Source organism: Apteryx rowi, unplaced genomic scaffold (assembly GCF_003343035.1).
Source record: "Apteryx rowi isolate R43461 unplaced genomic scaffold, aptRow1 scaffold_51, whole genome shotgun sequence".
NCBI classification, from domain to species: Eukaryota; Metazoa; Chordata; class Aves; order Apterygiformes; family Apterygidae; genus Apteryx; species Apteryx rowi.
The window spans coordinates 2086429-2106662 of record NW_020450772.1 but is presented as its reverse complement, the minus strand read 5'-3'; the positions used below and the strand labels follow the sequence as shown (position 1 = coordinate 2106662).

General features: G+C 37.1%; 1 protein-coding gene across 1 annotated transcript in view; it reads left to right on the top strand.

Moving 5' to 3' along the window:
• The window catches only part of FAM168B (family with sequence similarity 168 member B), a 24818-nt gene extending 4868 nt beyond the window's left edge, over window positions 1–19950 (top strand). Inside the window, exons 2-7 of the mRNA XM_026080090.1 lie at window positions 1408–1488; window positions 5038–5121; window positions 10600–10742; window positions 11680–11857; window positions 13220–13345; window positions 14806–19950. Coding sequence (XP_025935875.1) covers window positions 1419–1488; window positions 5038–5121; window positions 10600–10742; window positions 11680–11857; window positions 13220–13332 — 588 coding nt within the window. The 5' untranslated portion in view covers window positions 1408–1418 and the 3' untranslated portion in view covers window positions 13333–13345; window positions 14806–19950. The remainder of the gene's footprint in view (window positions 1–1407; window positions 1489–5037; window positions 5122–10599; window positions 10743–11679; window positions 11858–13219; window positions 13346–14805) is intronic.
• The last annotated feature ends 284 nt before the right edge of the window (window positions 19951–20234 follow it).

Here is a 20234-nt window from a genome sequence, read left to right as displayed (position 1 = left end):
TAAACTTTCTGAAAGCATTTATCTCCGGAATTCTTCATGTTGCATAAATGTTTCTTTTGTTTCTGTTGTGGCGTATTAGATACTGCTAAAAATTTTGCAACAGAGCTGTTTTTAATATTACTCATTTTAACAAGCAAACTGCTGCTTACTGGTTGTGCTTTATGCACTCACTTAACTGAGGTTTATTGGGGAAGATATACTGATAAACTTAACTCAGATTCCTGTCAGAGCATATTCAGTGACTAAACTAGTGCAGGCATAATTATGAAGTTTATTTTGCATCATAAACTTTGTATTTACAAAATTTTAGTAAAACTGTGGTGTAAGCTGCTTAGCACTCTGTTTCTTTAAGTAAGATTGTGCATCTCAAGATATAGAAGTGTCTCAAATATCAGATATTAGTGGTTAATTAGAAAGTCTGGTTTGATAGCACGCCCCCCYGTCTTGCCATTAGAGGCTATTTCTAGTGAAAAGTTGGCACTTGTAGCGGAAAGAGAAGAGGTAGATCTGTAAACATATATAGAATATCAGAAGACTGAAGATAGAGGGATTAAGACTTTTTTTTGGTAAACTGTTAGAAAAGTAATTGTGAACAGTACTCTGGCATGTGGTGGCCTTGCTTGTGACTGTTGTGCAGTGATTTCTATTCTGTAACTAAGCTTGCTAGAAAAACTTGAGAAAGCATCTTCAATGCCCTCTTGCTTACCTTGGTGTTTACATACAAGATCTGCTTTTAGCAGTAGAGGTTCAGTTTTATTCCTGCCAATGATGCTAATTATAGGTGCCTTTTTGGGATGTGAATACATAATTCAGAAATGACTGGACGCAGCTGCCAACTTGTCATATGCTCCTGRGAAGTTAACAGCAGTAAATTACTTGGTTAGCTTTCTAATACAGACCTTTTTCCACTTATTTCCTTAATACTTGAACTGTTGATGGTGGAGGAATTTAGTGCTGGTAAAGGCCTGGAATCTCAGGTTTGTAATGCCAGTCATAGTAGAACATAAGTATTTACATCTTTTGGCTAGATGATTAAAGCAAGAAATGGGACGAAACCCAGCCTGGTAGGAGGTGCACGCAGATGGAGAATCTAGGAGTGTGAACTGCTGCAGTGGATTAGTGAATTTGTGTTCTGTGGGAGCAGCTAGGGATGGAAAAACCTTGAAAGCATGCTCCACAACGGGGAATATTTCCTACTTGAGAGATTCTCTATCTGATTGAGGATTAGTGATACTTTGAAACTTAATTCTGTGATGACTCTGTGTTGCTTTGTAGCTATTGTTTAGATGTTGGTATGAGTAGCAGAATTGCATTATACTCTTTCCTTCATTTCTGGTTCCACGTTGCTGCTGAGAATTCAAGCTTTCCCTATACTTGAGTAATTTTTTTTTTCTCTCCCCAATTTAGTTACTGAAATCATGAATCCTGTGTATAGCCCTGGATCTTCTGGGGTTCCCTATGCAAACGCCAAAGGAATTGGTTATCCAGGTAAGTAACTCAGGTTTTTCAATGAACACCATTTACTTTGATCTCTATTGTAATCAAGAAGAAATGGTCACATAATAATGGCTTCACATGTGGTAGTCTTTTGAGTGAGATTTCAAGAGTCATGTAAGTTGTTCTGACTGTTCTTTAATAACTCTTCCAAAGTAACCTATCTCAGGAGCTCTAATAATTTTGTCCTGCAAGAAAAGGAGTCAATCTATTTCTGTCGCTAGTTGGCTGGCACTGTTAACATTTCTCCTCTCGTTTTTGTTCATCAAACACTGTCTTTTGACTACCTATCAAAGTTGAGACCAAGAGAATGGCAAATAAAACTTTTAAAATGAGAGAAGTAAGTGAAACCAAATGAGAAACACAGAGACCAAGAAAAGCAAATTTCTCACTTTTTTTTTTTCCCCTCACCTCTAAGTGCTCAATGTGAGCAGGCTTGGTTTCTGATATCGCCCTAGTTAAAAAGTTCGATAAGCCAATAATTAGACCTGGACAGGACTTTCCAAGGAGAAGGCTGAAGTGAAGGACTGTGTGTCTCTCGGAGGCACTTCAGACAACAATGTCTTGATAAAGTGTTTATTTCTGCTGTGTGGGGGATGAGTGAATTATTCCATCCTGGGAGACACTGGAGGGTCTTTCAACTCAGACTTTACATATCATAACCAATTAAATATGCATTGCTTTTCCAGGGAGACTGTTTTGTCGTTTAGTTGATGTCTGTGTTGGGAACTAGAATTCATTCCATACTGTTACTGTTTATATTCTTTGTATCTATACTATATTTTCCTACTGGTATTTATAGTTTATAGATTTGTGTTCCAGATTAGGTAGGGTACTTTCCTCCCCTCCTTTTCCATATTACTGTTTCTTCTCCTAAAATCTGGTGAATCAGTGAATTTTCTTTAATGTGATTTGATCTTCTGTGAACCCTTTTAATTTTAAATTTTGCTTTTCAGGTACTTCATTTTTTCCCTCACCTAATGTATCTTTCTTAACCTTCTACAGTATTTATAAGGGGAAGACACAAAGTATGTTGCAACAATTTTAATGCTATTGATTGACTGAAATGGTGCAGCAATATACTGCAAAGCTGATGCTGTGTATCCATCAGTCCTGAAGGATGGTTTTATTCTTCTCTATAACTAAATTAATTATATGGACTACAATAATAGTACATTAAGTCAAGCTGTGGTAGTTTACTAATTATCAGTATCAGTTACAGTACATTTATTTCTATATTCATAGTAGATCAATTTTCAAGGCTTTCTTTTGCTTTAGATCAAGATTATTGTGAATTATTTAAATACTACTTTGCATTTTCATCTCTTCATTTTTCTAAATACAGATTTGTGCTAACAGCAAAAGCTTCATTTGGGCATGTAACCATTTACAAACTGCCCTAAAACTGTTACCACTAATGAAAGTGGTACTTTTATTTACTTAGGAAGATAAACTATTGTAGATCTGTAGATAGCTGTTTAAACAATATTACAATCTAAGGACTTCTAATCTTTTACTCTACTGTTATATATAGTATATATATTGCTAGTCTTCATTTGGCTGTAAGTTCTTATAACTAAAATATATAGAAATTAAGTAAAGGTGTTATAAAAGTGCCTTAAATGTCTTGCCTCAAAGTGATCATTCAAAATATTTCATTACAAAATTAAGTCATTTATACAAATATGACTTAAAGTCAACTTAGTTACTTCTATAGTGATGCAAATAATTTACTGAGCTGTCTAATTCTGGCTTAAAGACCATGAAATAAATACAAAACGTTCTATAAAGTTGAAAGTAGACTTGCATTTTTAGTGTTTTATTTGTTGTTAATTGCTGTATGACTGTCTCCTTTCTTTGCTTTTCCTGATGTAAAAACTACTGTTTCTCCATTCAGAATCATTGGCTTCACATGGGTTGCTTGGTAGTAGAAAGTAATGAACCTATTGCTAGGAGGAATGTATTATTTAAAGGCACTGTGTTTCTGAAGCTGTTCCATATTCAATAGCTGTTTATATTCCATTACACCTATTTGAGGCTGTTGGATGGGGTTTACAATAGTAAGGAATCAATCTGCAAATGCTCACACAAGGATGAAAGTTCTGTGTAGAAGTTAAACTGCTGCTTGCAGTAGTTAAATTTTTCCCAAATAACTTGTTCCTTGAGCRGCTCAGTGAGAGTGCTCTGCTGTGGAGCTAAACAGTAAAGTGAGAATAGAGAACGGAAAAGCTGTACAACCTAAACAGTGTTGCAGATGTGTAGTCAGTTTGAGCAAGGTGTAAAGCCATACTACAGCTTTTCACTAGCAGCTTGTGAATTTAGAAAGTTAACAGCTATTTAGATCCTGAAAAGTTGTTCAGACTTGGTTGTGTTCTTCTTGTGCTTTTCTTTTATGCTTGTCTTTTATGCTTTTCTTAGTCTTATCCACATTTGAAACCTAATACATAGTAATATGAAGTGCATGTAACTTGATATGCTTACAGAGTGCTTTACAAACCTAAGTAAACATATAGGCCTGAGCTAAGGAACTTATATTGTTAAGAGTAATTGCTAAGGACTTGGGATTTATAGGAAAATAGGAACGCTTCAAATTTGAATAACAGTTTAAAGCTCGTAGCTTTAAGTATGATGCTGATTACATGAATAGTCATCGCCTTTTATGTGAAGAAGTTGACATCTTTATATGTTGACAACAAAATGTGGTAATAACACTTAAAAAGACATTACTCCAAACTGTAAAAAATGAGTAATGTAAACAAGTTACTGAAATTAATTCATGATTCCTTCAGCAATTTCAGTTATTACAATCTAATAAACTTTGTCTCTTTCAGCTAACTGTTTTTTTTTTTTTGCTAATGATATTTTTACGTTATACTTGAGACCAGTGTTTCACAATGTTAGCTTAGCCATAGTGGTTTTTGTATTCTGGCGTAGAAAGTTTTAACTACCATTTTGCTGCTGCCTCCGTGAATCACATACTGTTGAGTGTCACAATACATGGCTGAAACTGGTGAGCTTGTCTGATGTATAAGCATGATAACAAATCTGTGCCGAATGAAACAAGTATTTTGGAGTGCTTGAGGTTGCTTTGTACTCTCTACTTGTGATCTCTCTTACCTGGGAAGTCAGGGTCACTGAGACTTTTAGGGATTTCATTATTTCTGTGAAAAAGGCTTTTTTTCTTCAAATTAATATTTTATGTACATCAGTTCTTCAAACTCATGGGGTTTTGGGTTGCACAAAAATTTGCTGTCCAACTACCGTAAGAGTTATTTGACCAACTTTGAGATTTGCTGAAACAGAAGGGAATTTAAAGGGAGAATGGTATTTCTGACTCTATAGTTGTCCCCTTCAGCTAGCATGTAGCTTCAGCTGGCTTGGTAGAAGAGAGCAGCATAGTATTTTGGTTTAGACAATGTGATCAAAGACCAGCTGTTAGTTCATTTCAATTGAAAAGATGTGCAGTGAGAATCTTTGAGAGTAAAGCTTAGCTAGACTGTGCAGTTAGTCTAGAAAATAACTTTGACTTATTCTGTCTTCTAGCTGGCTTCCCAATGGGCTATGCAGCGGCTGCTCCTGCCTATTCCCCTAATATGTATCCTGGAGCAAATCCTACCTTCCAAGCAGGTATGTGTAATGTGTATGTCTAAGCAATAACCTGAAGTTCAGAAATTATTAGAACCAAGACTGAGGAAGAACTACTGGGGCTTACAGTAACACTTGCACTGTGGGATAAGTTTTACAGTACTCTGAATGTGACTCGAATCATCTGATAAATTTTAAATGAATATAATTGTATTTAAAGATATGTTCTACTGCTCTCACCCTTAGAGAAGGGAAAAGCTGAGTTCTTCTAGCTGTTGTTTCTGTATTTCAGACTTTAAAGCTTGCGCTGTACACTTTCCTTCACTGCTTTCTTCTTGACTTTGCTTGCTTTGCATCCTACCAGTTATTTCCAGGTTTCTGACTTTTTTTTTTTCCATTTGTCTGCCTGGCGGGTTTCTTAAATCCATTCTTTTGTTGTTTTCTTAGATCATATCTCTTTCCAAATTCAGCTTGCTGCTCGCTTTCTTCCTTCAGAATTGTCTCACACAAATTGATTGTCTGAAAAGCCTGGTTGCTGGGCAAAACTGTCCTGTCCATAGCGGGTTGTGTGAAAGAATCTAGGTAACTGCGCTTGCATGCTTCTCAAATAAGAGAAAGGGAATGTGATATGCCTAGAAAAAGGAAGGTCAAAGAATAGACATAAGAGAAACCAAAGCACTCATGCTTTTATGTAATTCCATTTTCACTAATATGATGTTGATGTACTAATGCTTGAAACAAAACAGAAACTGGTAACTATTCATGTTTCATTTCCACTTAGGCTAGGAATATATATCTGGTAGAAAAGTATTCCTTGAGGGGTCATTACCTACTGAGGAATTCGTTACATTGCCTTGTTAATGTACATCTGGGCCATCTTCAGGAACTCTTTTGCTTGCATATATTATGCCAATTTTTCCGAGAATATGTACACACATGAAAATTTGGCCTTGAATGCCTTTGTGTAGTTTATGGGGATAGGAAAGGATGGTATTTCATATTGAGAAAATACGTCGTGGGAGCCTGCTGGCAGGRTTGAAGTTCAATGTTTCTGAAGTATGGCGTTTCGTTAACTGCCAGGAGACTCCTGTTAGTCATGAAGTTTTCATATCCCTTGCAGTTGTACCTCCAAGTCCTGGATACCTAATTTTAAGCTGAATGATAACATAAGCATTGTATTCCAAAAGGAAAAACAGGCTTTTTTTACTGACTGTATGACAAGTAAGGAGGACTGAGCATAGTAGTGCTTAGAAGCATGCTTTTTTGCAAAGCTTTGAGGTCCTGTATCTGTCTTGATTTCTTAGAAAGGTATGGCAGCAGTTACTGAGGCAAGGGAGAGTTAAGACATCTCAAACTTTTGTCTGCAGAATCTTTAAAAGTATGTGGCTGTACAGCTCTCCTTGGATCTGTATATTTTAGTTGGTATAACCTGGGTCTTGTCTTCAATTTACTGCTTATAAGCGTAGCAAGTACAGAGCTGGTTTTGGCTTATCTTCGGTCTTGAATTTATAAGGTAGAGCAAAAATCTACCCTTTGGAAAAGGTATGGCCTCTGTGCAGTTACCAAAACTAAGGGGTACTTGCTTGCATGCACACTGGATCGTTTAAGAACAGTTTCCAGAGTGAACTGAAGTTCAAGGGCAAGCTGTTCTGATCAGGGATATAACTGTTGGCGTGAGAATCAAGAACCCCATGAGGGGTTTTTATTATCAGCTTGCATAACTATTAGGCCCTTCAGTCTCACAGTTGAGATCACCTTAGTGAGGGTATCCATGCTCCGTTGTATGTATCATCAGTGCCGTCTTATGATTAGTTGCAGTTTGCAGATCCTGTTGCAGTTCTTGCTTTCAAGTGGGGCTGAACATAAGGGGAGGAGGAAGTTGGAGCCACTTCTGAATCTTCAGCTGTCCACAGAAACCTAGGACGAACTCTGAACTACTGCTGGTCAGCAGATCCTGGCTTGAGAGCTACTGTTCAAGTAGACTTGGGGTCTTGGAAATATTCCCTATGAAAATAAGGTGCATGTAATTTACCAAATCATGTTGGTGATGGTTTTTATCCAGTTAGTTGTTTGGTTTTTGTTTTTTTTCCTCATGTCAGTTAGATTGTAATAGAAGGCTATTTTTATTATTAGTTTGCACTGAATCATGTTTTAATATTAGTTTGCGTTGATTAATGTTGGAATATATCTCATGCTGCATAAGAATGAAGACAGGGTAAGAAATATTTCACATGCATGAAAAAGGAATAAAGATATATAGAATCCTTGTTCATTGTCTTCAGATGTCCTTAATTTTTCATAAAGCTAATATCATTAGAGTTTTTTTTGCTGTTGAATGGAAAACAAGCTTTTATTTCAGAACTAAGAGTAGCTTTAGTTTTTAGCTACACTTAAAACTTGAAATTCAAAATGTCCAGATCTTTCGAATGAAGACTGGTAACTGCTTGAAGTACTTTATCCCAACAGCTGGGATTTTAACTTCTAGTGGAAAATGTTCACTAGTATTTTTCTGATATAGCTGCTTCTGTGTATAATTAAAGCTCTTGTAAAGTTGCATCACACAGTAATATTTGAATGTGCCATGACATTGCTGTTTGGAACAGGTATCTTTTTACAGGTATTTTAAATTTGTATATGTTCGAATAACCATACGGTTTACTTTTAAAACTTTCTGTCACTGAAAGGGAGGGAAAAATGAAGTGGGAAGACAGAAGGCTTCTAGTACAGATATACCTCTTCACAATAATCAAAGTTAAATTGCCTGTGCAGCTATATTAGTTGATGGGGTTTTAGAATGAGAGGGGGCTTCACTGGAAGCACAGTTGTAGTTCAGTGCTAATGCTATGTGTCCAGCATTTTGAAACTTAATGTTTTTCAACACAAGTATCTCCCCATGCTGGAAATAAAGGTTATTTCCCCAGCATGCCCTATTCTTCAACTTATGTAGGATTTCTACAAAGAACAATAGAGTTTGGATTAGTGCTGTGGTAGCCTGTTTCAGTGTCTCTAAAGGTTGTAAATGTTATTAAAAATAATATAATAAACTTATCTTCTTAGTTAACATGATAATTTTCTGCATGAAGAGTGGAGTGAAACTGTAAAGAAATGCATACTCCTGCAAAAAGAATAAAGGTGATCTGTYATCACACTATCCTCACAAACATTTTTCTCTGCCCTATCACAGAAATATCAGTGTTGTAAATGCTATATGGTTTCATATCTCTTCTCAGTATTGAAGTCAGCACATTCTAGATTCGGATGGTTTTTAAAGTCAGCTTAATCTCTATTCCTGTAGTCTCAAATTTTCTGCTATAGTTACCAAGTATTTTTAGTTTTCTTCTTTACTTGTGTTGTCTTGGCACTAGTTAGTAGTGTTCCAGCTAAATAGAAGTCTTATCACATTCTAAATATATGAACTTTAGATTTGACTGGATCTTAAAGCTGAGGGAATCCTCATACATATACTTCACCATGTTAAATTAATTCTTAAATTCTTCTCTTTCTCTGCAGACCATGTAACATGTATTTATTACCCATATAGACCCTATGCTTAGCTGTTAAAGCAGCTGTCAATGTCTTCTATTGCTTAAGTGAGATTTTTTCTTAGCACAGAACTGAACTCCTGGAGTAGCTGCTTTTGACAAAGGTGTTACAAGCCAGGAGCAGAGTAGCAAAAGCAGTGATTTATCTTATCTGGACAGCGAGGTCTGCTTCTGGCATGGTGGTGTAGTTCAGTGTAGTACTGGTCTCTCAAGCAGAGTTTTTACTAAATTGTAGTGCAGCACATGAAACTGAAATGTACCATCAGAAGATTCCTTTCTACTTTGAACATACGACTAATGATGACTTTCACAAGTAACAAACATTCTTAAAACCCGCATTTTTTTTCTAACCATTAAATGAGTATATTTAACTTTCATTAAATATGTTTAACTTGCATACAAGGATGACAGTTACCAATTCCTTGTGAGTTAAAGTAATGCTTAAAAACATCCTCTTGAGTTTGGGCTACATAAATAAATTTCCATCCCTACCATGCAGCAGACTGAACTGGTTCAGTAACTTTAAGGGAAATCTATGTACAAAATTGCATGGAGCTCTAGGGTTTTGTAGGATGGCTGCTATTACCAATGTCCTTTTTTTTTTTTAATTTTTATTTTTTAAGGGAAAATTGCCAGACTTCTGGACTTAACTTCTGTAACACCCACTGGTGGCTGCTCCAAAGTTGGACGGTGACTACTTTGCATCAGTTTCATGAGATCTCTCAGCTGAGGCAGGGGTAGAGGTTTACTTGCTGTGGATGCTGTGACTTAGTGTGGTGGGCCCGCATGAGACACGAGATCATTTCAGCATAGCGCAGGCTTGGGCTTTGACCTTTTCTCAGAACAGGTCAGAGCTGTTCTCTGCTGCCCTCAGTTTCATTGCCAGTGGATACTGCTGATACCATTTTTGTATTCCCACTCTGGCCATTAAGCCATGGTATCATCTTCAAGGGYAGTGTCCAACATACTGTGGCAGCGATGGTGCTTTTCACAGTTCTCCTCCATACCTCTTCATCCCCCTGTGCCGTTGTCCTGAGGCTGTCTGATGAGGGCTGGAGGAATTATGGAAGAACTTTGTCTTCAGGCAACGTCTGAGCCCGCAGCTGCTACTTACTTTTGTAAAAATTGAGCAGTTCCCAACATATACAAGACAGACTGACTCTAGGGGCTTTGTAATGGGAATGAAAAAGAATTGTTTCTGATGGCATCTGTCATCTTATCATGGTGTATAAAAACAATTCTTAAGTAATCGTGAAGAACACGTCAACATATGAAATATGCAAAAGTGAGATACAGGGGTATGCAAGTGCCTTTGAAGTCTAATTTGCATTTGCAGATGAACTACGGTGTTTAAGTTTTAAAGGTATAATCTTTAATATTTCTTTTAGTTCAGAAGGTGTCAGCAAGCATGAATAAAGGTAACTTGAAGTGGAGGTTGCACATAGTGTCTGTCTGTTCTCTGAAAAGCCRTCTTGAGCTTTTACATGATTCTGACTGTGAAATAAAGTTATTCTTGTGCTCTCTCATCTTCTACAGAAGGTAAATGCAGGTTACTTCCCTATTATTATGTTCTGTAATTATAATTTCAGGTGTGTTGAGAACTGGGCTGACATTAACCAGTGCCAAATCCTTCTGTGTAGGAGTGCTGTCTAAGAGACTGGATCCGAGTATTTAATGATAACAAAATCCAAATCAGCTTTTTTATTCCATACCATTAATTTAAAAAAAAAAAGTGCAAAAATACAGTAACTTTTCATTCTTAACTTGACAGGCAGTCAGGTATTACAGATGGACTGTTACCAGTGTTACATAAAAGACCTAAGTTGTGTATGGGCCTTGAGGGTAGCCTGCTAAGTATTCGCATTAAGCAGGAAGATTAAGAAACTTAGAAATTAAGAAAATTGTTACCCTAACTTTATTAAGTAATGTACTGACACTTATTTTTCATATTTTTAATGCAGACTTACCTTTGTTTCAGGTTATACACCAGGCACCCCATATAAAGTATCTTGTTCACCCACTAGTGGTGCAGTGCCACCATATTCTTCATCACCGAATCCCTATCAGACTGCTGTGTATCCAGTTCGAAGTGCCTATCCACAGCAGAATCCGTATGCCCAGGTAAATAAACAAACCCCACCCAAACCTTTCTTCTGTTTGGATAGCATTTTGTTTTCAGTGTAATAACTATTTGAACTATTAGTCTTATCACCTTTATTTCTTCATGAGAATTCTTAATACAGTACTTCCTAGTTTGTTTGCCCACATTTACATTTGCTGTCTCACATGATAGTTACTCTGTACTCATTGAGGAGTGTTTGCTCTTTAAGGAGATAGTAGATTCAGCAGTTTTTAAAATGAGCACTGGAAGCTGTAACTACTGCGTTCTGATTTTGTTTTGTCAAAAATTGTTGTAAGCTTACTCTGAAGCCTCTGTTAAGATTCAGGGACCTACCAACTCTCATACTAGCCAAACTGATGAAAATTATTAATAAAGAGTAGAATTAATAGACACTTCAGTAAACATGGCGTTYGGGGGGAAAAGTCAGCCCCCTTTTGTACAGAGGATATTTGACCTGGCATATACACTAATTGAATGGAATTAATGAGCATGTTGCAAGGTTGATCCAGTCTGCCTAGTGCATTTGGATTTGTCAAAACCTTTGGTTCTCTAACCAAAAGCAACTGAATAAAAAAAGTTGTGAAAGAATAACAGAGAAGTTCTGTCATGTATTAATATATGAAAAGATAGGAAACAAAGAGAATGAATGAAGAATGAGCCCTTACTGTTGAAGGTGCAGTCTGCTGTGGAGTTCCACAGAGGTCTCTGCTATTGAGGGTTATCCTAAAAGCCTTAAAAGGGGGCTAGATGACACAAAGTTTGCCAGTGAAACAGAACTGCTCAGAACAGTTGAGTGTTCTGACTTTTGTTCTGTAAATACACTGCAATTTTAGAATAGTACTTTAATTTTATGATGCATTCATGAAAGAAGATACCATCTGTTTATTTTCCCACCAGATATACTTAATCATTTAATATRCTTTTCTTCCCTAACAGCAAGGCACTTATTACACACAGCCTTTATATGCAGCACCACCCCACGTAATTCATCACACCACAGTTGTGCAGCCTAATGGCATGCCAGCAACTATGTATCCTGCTCCAATTCCACCACCAAGAGGAAATGGTGTGACTATGGGGATGGTGGCTGGGACTACTATGGCAATGTCAGCAGGTACGTGAACTTGCATCCCTTAAGTTTTCTTGGTGAAGTTCTTCATTCAGTTTGAGGCAGAACACAGCTGTATTATAAAAATATAATGTTGGAGATGTGCCAGGCAGAATGAAAATAATTTAGATTGGAAAGGACTTCTCCAGGTCATTCTCAAAGCGTGCCTAGCTAGATGAGTTGCTCACTTGTCCAGTGATATTTCGATTATCTCCAAGGATGGAGATTCCACAGCCTCTTTGGACAACCTTTTCCAATATTTGACCACCCTTATGGTAAAATAGTTGTTCTTTATATCTGTATGGAATGTYGCATGTTTTTTTGTATCCTTTGCTTCTTGTTCTGTCAGTGTCTGACTTCATCTTCTCTATAACTTTCCAGTACACTGTTGAAGACAGCAACCTCTTAAGGCAGGTCTCTCAGCCTCCTCCCGTATCGCTAACTGGAATTCTTTGTATGTTGAGATAAAAGGTTTTATGTACTTGCAGTGGCTGCAGGTCCTCTGTGACCAGACTAGGCAATGGTTAGGGATGTCAGCTTCCTAATGACACTCTCTTTTAGTTATAATGTTTGGTGAAAATGTCATTTAATCAAGATCTAGTCTCATCGATAAGTATTTGCTGAGAGGGTGGCATGCTTTTACCTAGTGGATGTTAACTTGCTAAGAAATGTCCACACTTCATTCAAAAACAAATACCCAGCCACGCCTTAATTCAGTAGTTTAAAAAATGAGGGTCGTGAGCTTGTTTTCAGATTCTGGTTTGTATCTTGTCAAATTTATCACTTAATTTGAAGAATCCCAAATCTAGTGAAGTAATGTGTCACAAACTGAACTAGCATTAGAGTTTATTTCAGTTCCATGTTTCAATTTTAATGGGAAAGTCGCTCACAAGTGTTTGTAAGCATTCATACAAAGCACTGTAGAATAAGGCTGTTAAGATCCTGTCATCTTAGCCTGTTTCTTTCTGTGGCCCCTTAGTTTCTAAAAAAACCTATTGGCACGAGTGCAGACAGGAACTATTTTTATTCCGATTTATCAGTCGGTTATCTTTACCATCAAATATTCTTATGGCGTGTAAAGCCTGCTGTAGAAAAGAGTTTTTCAGTGTATAATGTGCTTATGTTGCAGGGTTTCTGCTAAAGCTATTTTTAAGTAATGAGTATTTTTGTGTGCATTGGACTAAACATCAAAATGATCATCTTGCAAAAATGTTTGAAGGAAGGTTTGGGCTGGAGTGCAAAACGATACTAGTATTTTTAAATCGGAAGATGAACAAGCTGTAATTTTTTCTTAAATCAACTCTTGCATGTTTTCTAGTACTAGAATTTGTGAAAATACATACTGAAAAAATGTTCTCTTTGTCCTAGGTACTTTGTTGACAACTCATTCCCCAACTCCAGTAGCCCCTCATCCAGTTACTATGCCCACATATCGGGCTCCAGGAACACCAACCTATAGTTATGTGCCCCCACAGTGGTGATCATCCTGGCAGTGTAAGTTACTGGCTTAGAATGAAAGCAGTTAAATTATTTTTATAAATGACATCACTGCAGGTTCTTTCAGGGAGATTTTTTCAGAAGGTAAGTGTCTGGGGTATTTATACAGCATTTTAATTGAGTAAGAATATGCAAAAAATGCTGCTCGAGTAATAGCTGTTCTCTGCAAAGGAGAGAAGCCTACTGGGACTTCTTCAGTGATCTGTGTCTTCAGAAATTACTGTGATTTTTGTTGTTCATGATTGTGTGTGGAATACAAATGGATTAGTCTCAAGTTTGCCTCGCTAAAATCCATCTGGGACTGCAGGGTTAACTTAGTATTTTGGGTTCATTGGTGATCGTTGAATTCAGCAGTACTGTGATCCCTGGATGAAGCAACATGTATAGCTTGGTAGTTTATCTATTTTGGATTGGCTAAATGCGTAGGCAAAATGAGCGTTTTGCCCTGCTCTGAGGGTGAATCTTTCTCAGAAGTTGCTGAAACAGATTAGCAATTGCAAGTTAAGTTCATGCATTTGCCCTGTTTGCAGCTAGCATGGCAAGATCATTTTTAGCATGGAGCATAATTTAGATCATGGATTTGTTTGGAGAAAAGGAGTATAATTCTGAAATTTGCCATAAACGTGGATTTTCGAGGGTGTTTTCCCCTCTTCCTCACCTCCCTTAGGTCAGTAGTATGTGTCAAATTGACATGCAGCCTAATGTTCTTGGGATTCTGACTAGTGCTCCTGTTTTGTGGGTTTTGTGTGGGTTGTTTTTTTGTTTTTTTTTATAAATTGGGAGCAGTTTCATTGAAATTAAGTACTTAAGTACAGACCAACTCAACTAGAAATGTTCACTTTTGGTCCATTTAGTTTGTGATAAAGTTAACTTTGTTTTAACTTACTTTGGATTTTTGTTTCAGTGATTAGGAGCCCAGAGTTCTCCGATTTGGGTGGTTGTTTGCCCTTTGAGCCAGTCGTGTAATGTCTGTTTCTTGCTTTGCTGCGATGCTACATATCAGTCTGCAGGTCTGAAATGTTTCGCACACARAGCTCTAAGAATGTCATATTACAGGAGTATAAAAAGTGAGAATTTTGCCATGATTCAGCTCATGACTGCTGATAATTAAATTGGGCATAAAACACCTTTTTAATATTACAACTCCTACTTAGACAAAACTGCTAGTGCCAGTAGAAAACTGGAAAAAAGATGACAGATGAAAACTAATGTATTGAATTTTTACCGAATTCTTTCTCCTCAACCTATAGAATTAGTGGCTAGTGATTTCAGTTAACTAGATGAGTGCTAGGGTAGCACTAGATGACACCTTTTAACCTCTGTTGTGTATGCCTATCGCTGTGGAGCATGCTGTGTTAGAATACTTTACYACGCTCAAATACTGTTTTCCACATAATTCAACTTTTTTCCTGTGTGTGCTTTTTTTTCTCCTCCCTCCTCTCCCACCCTCCATGTAGGTTTGAAGATGGGAGATATGCAATCAAGAAATTGAGGTTTAAAAGTTGGTGCTGAAGCCCTCATGCCTCCAACCAGGACTTTTCTTCTGAATGCTTTCAACACTTGGCTAAACACTACTAATTCCTGATCACTGAAGATTTTCCAGTGCTGCATATCTTACATCTTGGAACTCCAGCAGTTAGTCTTAAAGCAAATCCTGTTTTGTGGACTGTCTTGCAATTTTTTAGCTAATTATAATGATAAAAAGGGAGTATAAATTTATTCTGATCCATATCTAGTTGAATGCATGTTAAAACACAAAAACAAAGCTTGCTCAATCTACCTGCAGTGACTGATGCAAAAACCATCATATGCAAATCCAAAGGAACCGAGAAGTATTTTACAACTTGTATCACTAATGCACTGTTGTAATGTATGCAGGGTCTTAAAAGGTAGAATCATGAAAGTGAGTTTCTTTATAGAATACCGTAATATACATTAGTTAAGTGCTTCAACCTTTTTGGGGTTGATGGAGTTGCCAGTTTAGAAGGGGCACTTTTTTTTATTTAAGTGATGTATTCTGTTCAAATTCAGCTAACACAAATTGGAGTGACTGGAAAACGAGTCAGACAAGCTGTAGAAATCCCGCACACAATTAGTTTTCTTTATACCTTATCATTTTTGTTTTATGGATTCAGTGTTATACAGATGTTCTTAAAGATCAGACTGAAATGACAAAGGTAATGCTGTGTGCCAGTAAATAAAGCAAACTTCCTTGAGGCAAATACTTGCTGTTAGGAGTAGGAGGAGGTAACATCACCTGCATAATGAATTATACGTCCTGGGGAGATACATATCCAGTACTATCTTTCATATGATGCAAAATCTGTCAAAGTGAGACTGCCACACAGACTGATAGAAGAACATTTGCATTTAGTTCTCAGTTCAGGAAATCCATGCTGTTTTTCCTAAAGAATATCATAGTTGAAAATGTGTGTGCAGTTGACCCAGCTTGCTTTTCTCAAATTTAAGAAATGCTAGAGTTTTCCACCACAAACAGGAGGAGTTCAGCTGCATCTTATCCTGAGGAAAGCTTGTGTGCCTGATGAGTATGTTAAAGGGGAACAAACCATTTTAACACAATTTTCTTATTAGCTTCTCGCAGTATGGGCTAGGGATATGCTCTAGGAGGGCTGCCAGAATGTGGAGTTGGGGAGTTTTCCTGAAAACATTTGTAACTGTAGTAGGAGCCATTCGTCGGTTACAGCTTTTTGGTGTATTCTTTAGGATTTTTTTTTTCCTTCCTAAATTGCACTTGGAAGCATGTAAAATAAGACTGACTGCAAATTAGCATTTCATTGCAATGAGTCATTTCTGATATTCTTTCTTGCAACTTCAATTTTTAAAAAAGTACCTCAAAGCAAATGCTGTGGGGATAAAGGGCTAGCCTTAGAACCCATTTGTATACCAAAATCGTTATGGGGAAGATTTTAAATTTTTAAATTTGAATATTGCACATAAAATCAAGGTTTTTCTTAAACCTGCATGATTTATGATTCCAGAAAAATGCAATTTTGTTCTTTTGGATACATTCTACCTGCAATAAATATGCAGTAGGTGGTTATAAAATGTTGTTCCCTTTTAAACGTTTACATGGAGGTATATCAGGCTGTAGTGTTCTTGTAGGTTAACTTCCATTCAGAAGTGTTTTTTTTAAGTTGTATATCTAGTTGTGCTTTGATTTGGGGTGTTCTGCTCCTGTACAGATTTGGCAGCTACTTCAGGGTAGCATCAGTGCTGATTTAATGCCGCCATTCCAGTACTCTGCCCCGGTGGGAGGCTTACGTACCCGATAACCCATTGGCGGTTAGAGCCTTCAGTAACTATTTTTTACCTTAAGCACTCTCCATATTTTTTTTTACTTCCATGTGTGGTCTTTTTTTTTGTTTGTTTAATAAAGTTTAGGATTATTTTGCATGGATCACTGTCAATGGATGGCCCCCTTATTTCTAATGCCTTGAACATAACTATGGTGTTGACAATAAGTACTTTAAACCTTACTCATGAGCACTTACTGCAACTTAGGGATTTCCATATGTTTTTATATGGAGCAGAAAATTACCCCAGACAAACCATTTGAATCTGTACTGCTTTGTTCAAGTCTGTTTAACGATTCCATTTGTGTAGTAGGTTTGCAGCTTTGATTAGTCAGGTGCGCCAGAGAGTACAGTGAACATTAATACAGGCTGTTTGTCCAGTTTCGCTAGTGTAGAGTTGAGATTTTTGTTGTCTTAGTATGATTTTAATAAAAAGAGTTGAGGTGTGAAACAGTGCTTTATTGAGGAGAAGCTCTAAAGAACAAGCTCTGAGCTTTGCTGTCTCCTGTCTCGTCACCCAATAAACAAAAGCTTTGAAAACCATAGGAGAGAACTTTCATGAATGCTGCATTAGATTCATAGTTAAGGAATGAATATGGTGTCCTACATCTTTGCTCTAACTTCAGATTCCTAAATGTTGTCTTGGAATTGGTCTCTGTATAGTATTCCATACCATTTAGGCAGTCTCACTTACTTGAGCACTTTTTTCTAAGTTGCATTATGGGATTCATCCACGAGGGGGAAACTGTACCTTTTTTAAAAGGTATCACACCTCCCAGTTCTGATGCTGATCTGCTGGGAGGGTGGAGCCATGTCTCCAGGAGTTTGATATGGGAAGTAACCAAAAGCACAGTGCAAGGGGACGGGGGGAATATGTGTGTATATATAACTATCTTAATGGTATTTTGTTGCAAATAGTAGAAAGCATGGATATAAAACTGGCGGGGGAAATTGTACATCATTAAATAGGCGTTTACACAGTGGGGGTCTTATGAAACATTCTCTCCTGCTTTTTATATAACATTCCCTATTTAGAATTCCTTTATAAATAAATACACAGTATGTGTTTGCACTAGAGCTCCTCAGAAAATGAAAAGAGCTGGTGCAGTAGAAACATTTCAGATCAAGCCTCTCTTTTTTAAAAAAAAGAAAAAAAAAAACTTTAATGGCAGCTTTATATGATAGATTTAAAAAAAAAACAAAAAAAAACAAAGTACTACTTTAAACCTGGAGCTGAAGATAACTGTTGCAGCAATAACAAAGAGAAGTCCAAGATAGAATTTTTTTTTTTTTGATTCAAATTTCAAGTGTTGAGTTTAGATAAAGTATTTTTAAGACTGAGGTATTCCCTATGTCTGTAACAACTGATGAAAATGTCGTTTAAACAAAGCAGCAGCAAAATAAAAATAACTAACAATTGGCWCCAAAACCACGTAGCCCTAGTTAGTGGTGTAGTGGCTATTAATCAAACAATAGGGAGGAGAACAGAGAACCTACTACTATATCTTGCCAATGCTTATTGTAACCAAACATCTCCRGTTTGAAGTTTCTAGGAGACGTGCAGGAATATGCTGTTCATGAAAGCTTCTTTTGAGTGTACTATGCAAGTTAAATGCTTAGATGCAGTGGTAGATTACAAAAATTCCTTCATTTTAGTTGAAGTCCTTCCTTGTATCATTTTATCCACTGGGAAAAAAAAAAAAAGTACCACCATGTCTTAGTGTTATCGGAGTGTAGTTCATGGTACAGACTTGTATACCAGGGTACTTAACATTAACTACTCTTCATGGAGCGTTTTGGCTTTGCTTCTGCTTGAGCAATAGGCCACTTAAGGTATCCGAGCAAGAAATGGTCAGAATTGACTTGGAATCACTCCCCAGTGCTTAAGCACAGTATTTGTATAACATTCATTTGGGTCTAGAACATGTTTTTGCTTGGATAGATAAGCACAGCGATCTGATGCCACCACTAACTCTAGGCTTTAACTGATACCAGAGAATAGGAAATACCRTGTATGTGAAATCTCCTATTTTAGAAACATGAACAGTAGTGATGCTTCAGCTGAAACTTGTGGGAAAAGAGGACAGATGCTGTGGTGGTTGAATTGTAATTTGCAGTTGCCCRGGATGTGGTTTGTGCAGTAGTCGTAGGAAATAGGCATGAGCCGTGTCCGGTTTTCTCCAGCAGGCGTCACTGGCCGAGCTTAGCGTTTGCAGGGGGTCGAAAGCAATTATTAATCCTCATCTTGAAATGTTTGCGAACACCTGTTAAAAAGACATAAAGAATTAAGCTCATTCAGATTGTTCTTATTAAAGTGTCAGCTTTCTAATCCTGTATTTTACCGACTCTTAAGCTTCCTGTAGAGACCCTCAGATTTGAGGAGGTAGAATGCCAATTAAAAGGAACAACTGCAGCAAAGTTAGGGTTGTGTTTGGCTGTCAAGCCTCGCAAAGAATTAAGTTTGCTCTGAGATCTCYGAGTTAGCGAGGACTTTGTCAGCAATCTATATTCACCTCGGTGGGGGTGTATTAAGAGAAAGTAAGGTGTGTTTTGCAGAGGGAAGAGAAGAAAGAGGAACGGTGCTTATCTGGGGACAAGGAAACCTTTTCTTTTGTGTGTTGAATATAACACTTAAACATCTGAATTCCAGAGGTAGTAAGGGTCCATTTGTGATAGAAAATATTCTAAACAATTTATGGGCTCTGAAGTTTCAACATCGAGAAAGTGAACATGACTTTTCTAAACTGTTGTGACTTTTGGGCACTTAGCAGGCAAACTGGGAAAGCTTTTTTAGCTGGCTGCTGTACAGACTTGTTTTAATTAGAATGGATTTGTTAGTGGGTTTTTTTTCTTGTTGTAATGCTATTATTGGCTGCCCTCATGTCTAAGATTTGAAAAAGTGAGTGCATGCAATGGAAGTACAAGAGGCCCCAGTAATAGTTCTCCATGTTTGTTATGAAATAGACACAGGTTTCCTTTTTATGACTTTTTTTAAAACTGTCTTACAAACAGTTATATTGGTACTTTTTTTTAAGTTTAGGTCAATGTTGTCTTCCAGAATAAGTTTTAAAGCATCACTCACTCCTGCATTGAACTATCGCATCAACACAAAGAGTGGAGATTCCATTCTGAGCCAGTTCAATTGTGAAAATTCATACTTTTTTATTTTTTATGCAATTCAATGAGTAGATGAGCTCAGATTTAAATTCTTAAAAGCACGTTTATTGTAACAAGAATTGTTATGTATTAATACTTCAGTTTTCAATAAAGATTGACTTGTGTTGCTTATTGTGTTTTTTCTACTGTCTTTGGTGGCACGATCCATTTTGAAAAGGTTCTGACTTGCTGGCCAGCAATATGGTATGGTGAAACTCCCTTTAAACTAATGTAATCTGGGGACTGATTGGAGCAGAGCAAAACATTCAAATCAGTTAAGTACTGCAGATTTGACTTTTCTCAATAAGCTTTCTTAATGGCTAACAAAACACAGTAATACTCCCTCCCTCTGGGGAAGCACTTAAGCTGCCCTTTCTGAGAGTCTGGTAAAGATGGTGCAATTTGGCCTCATTCCC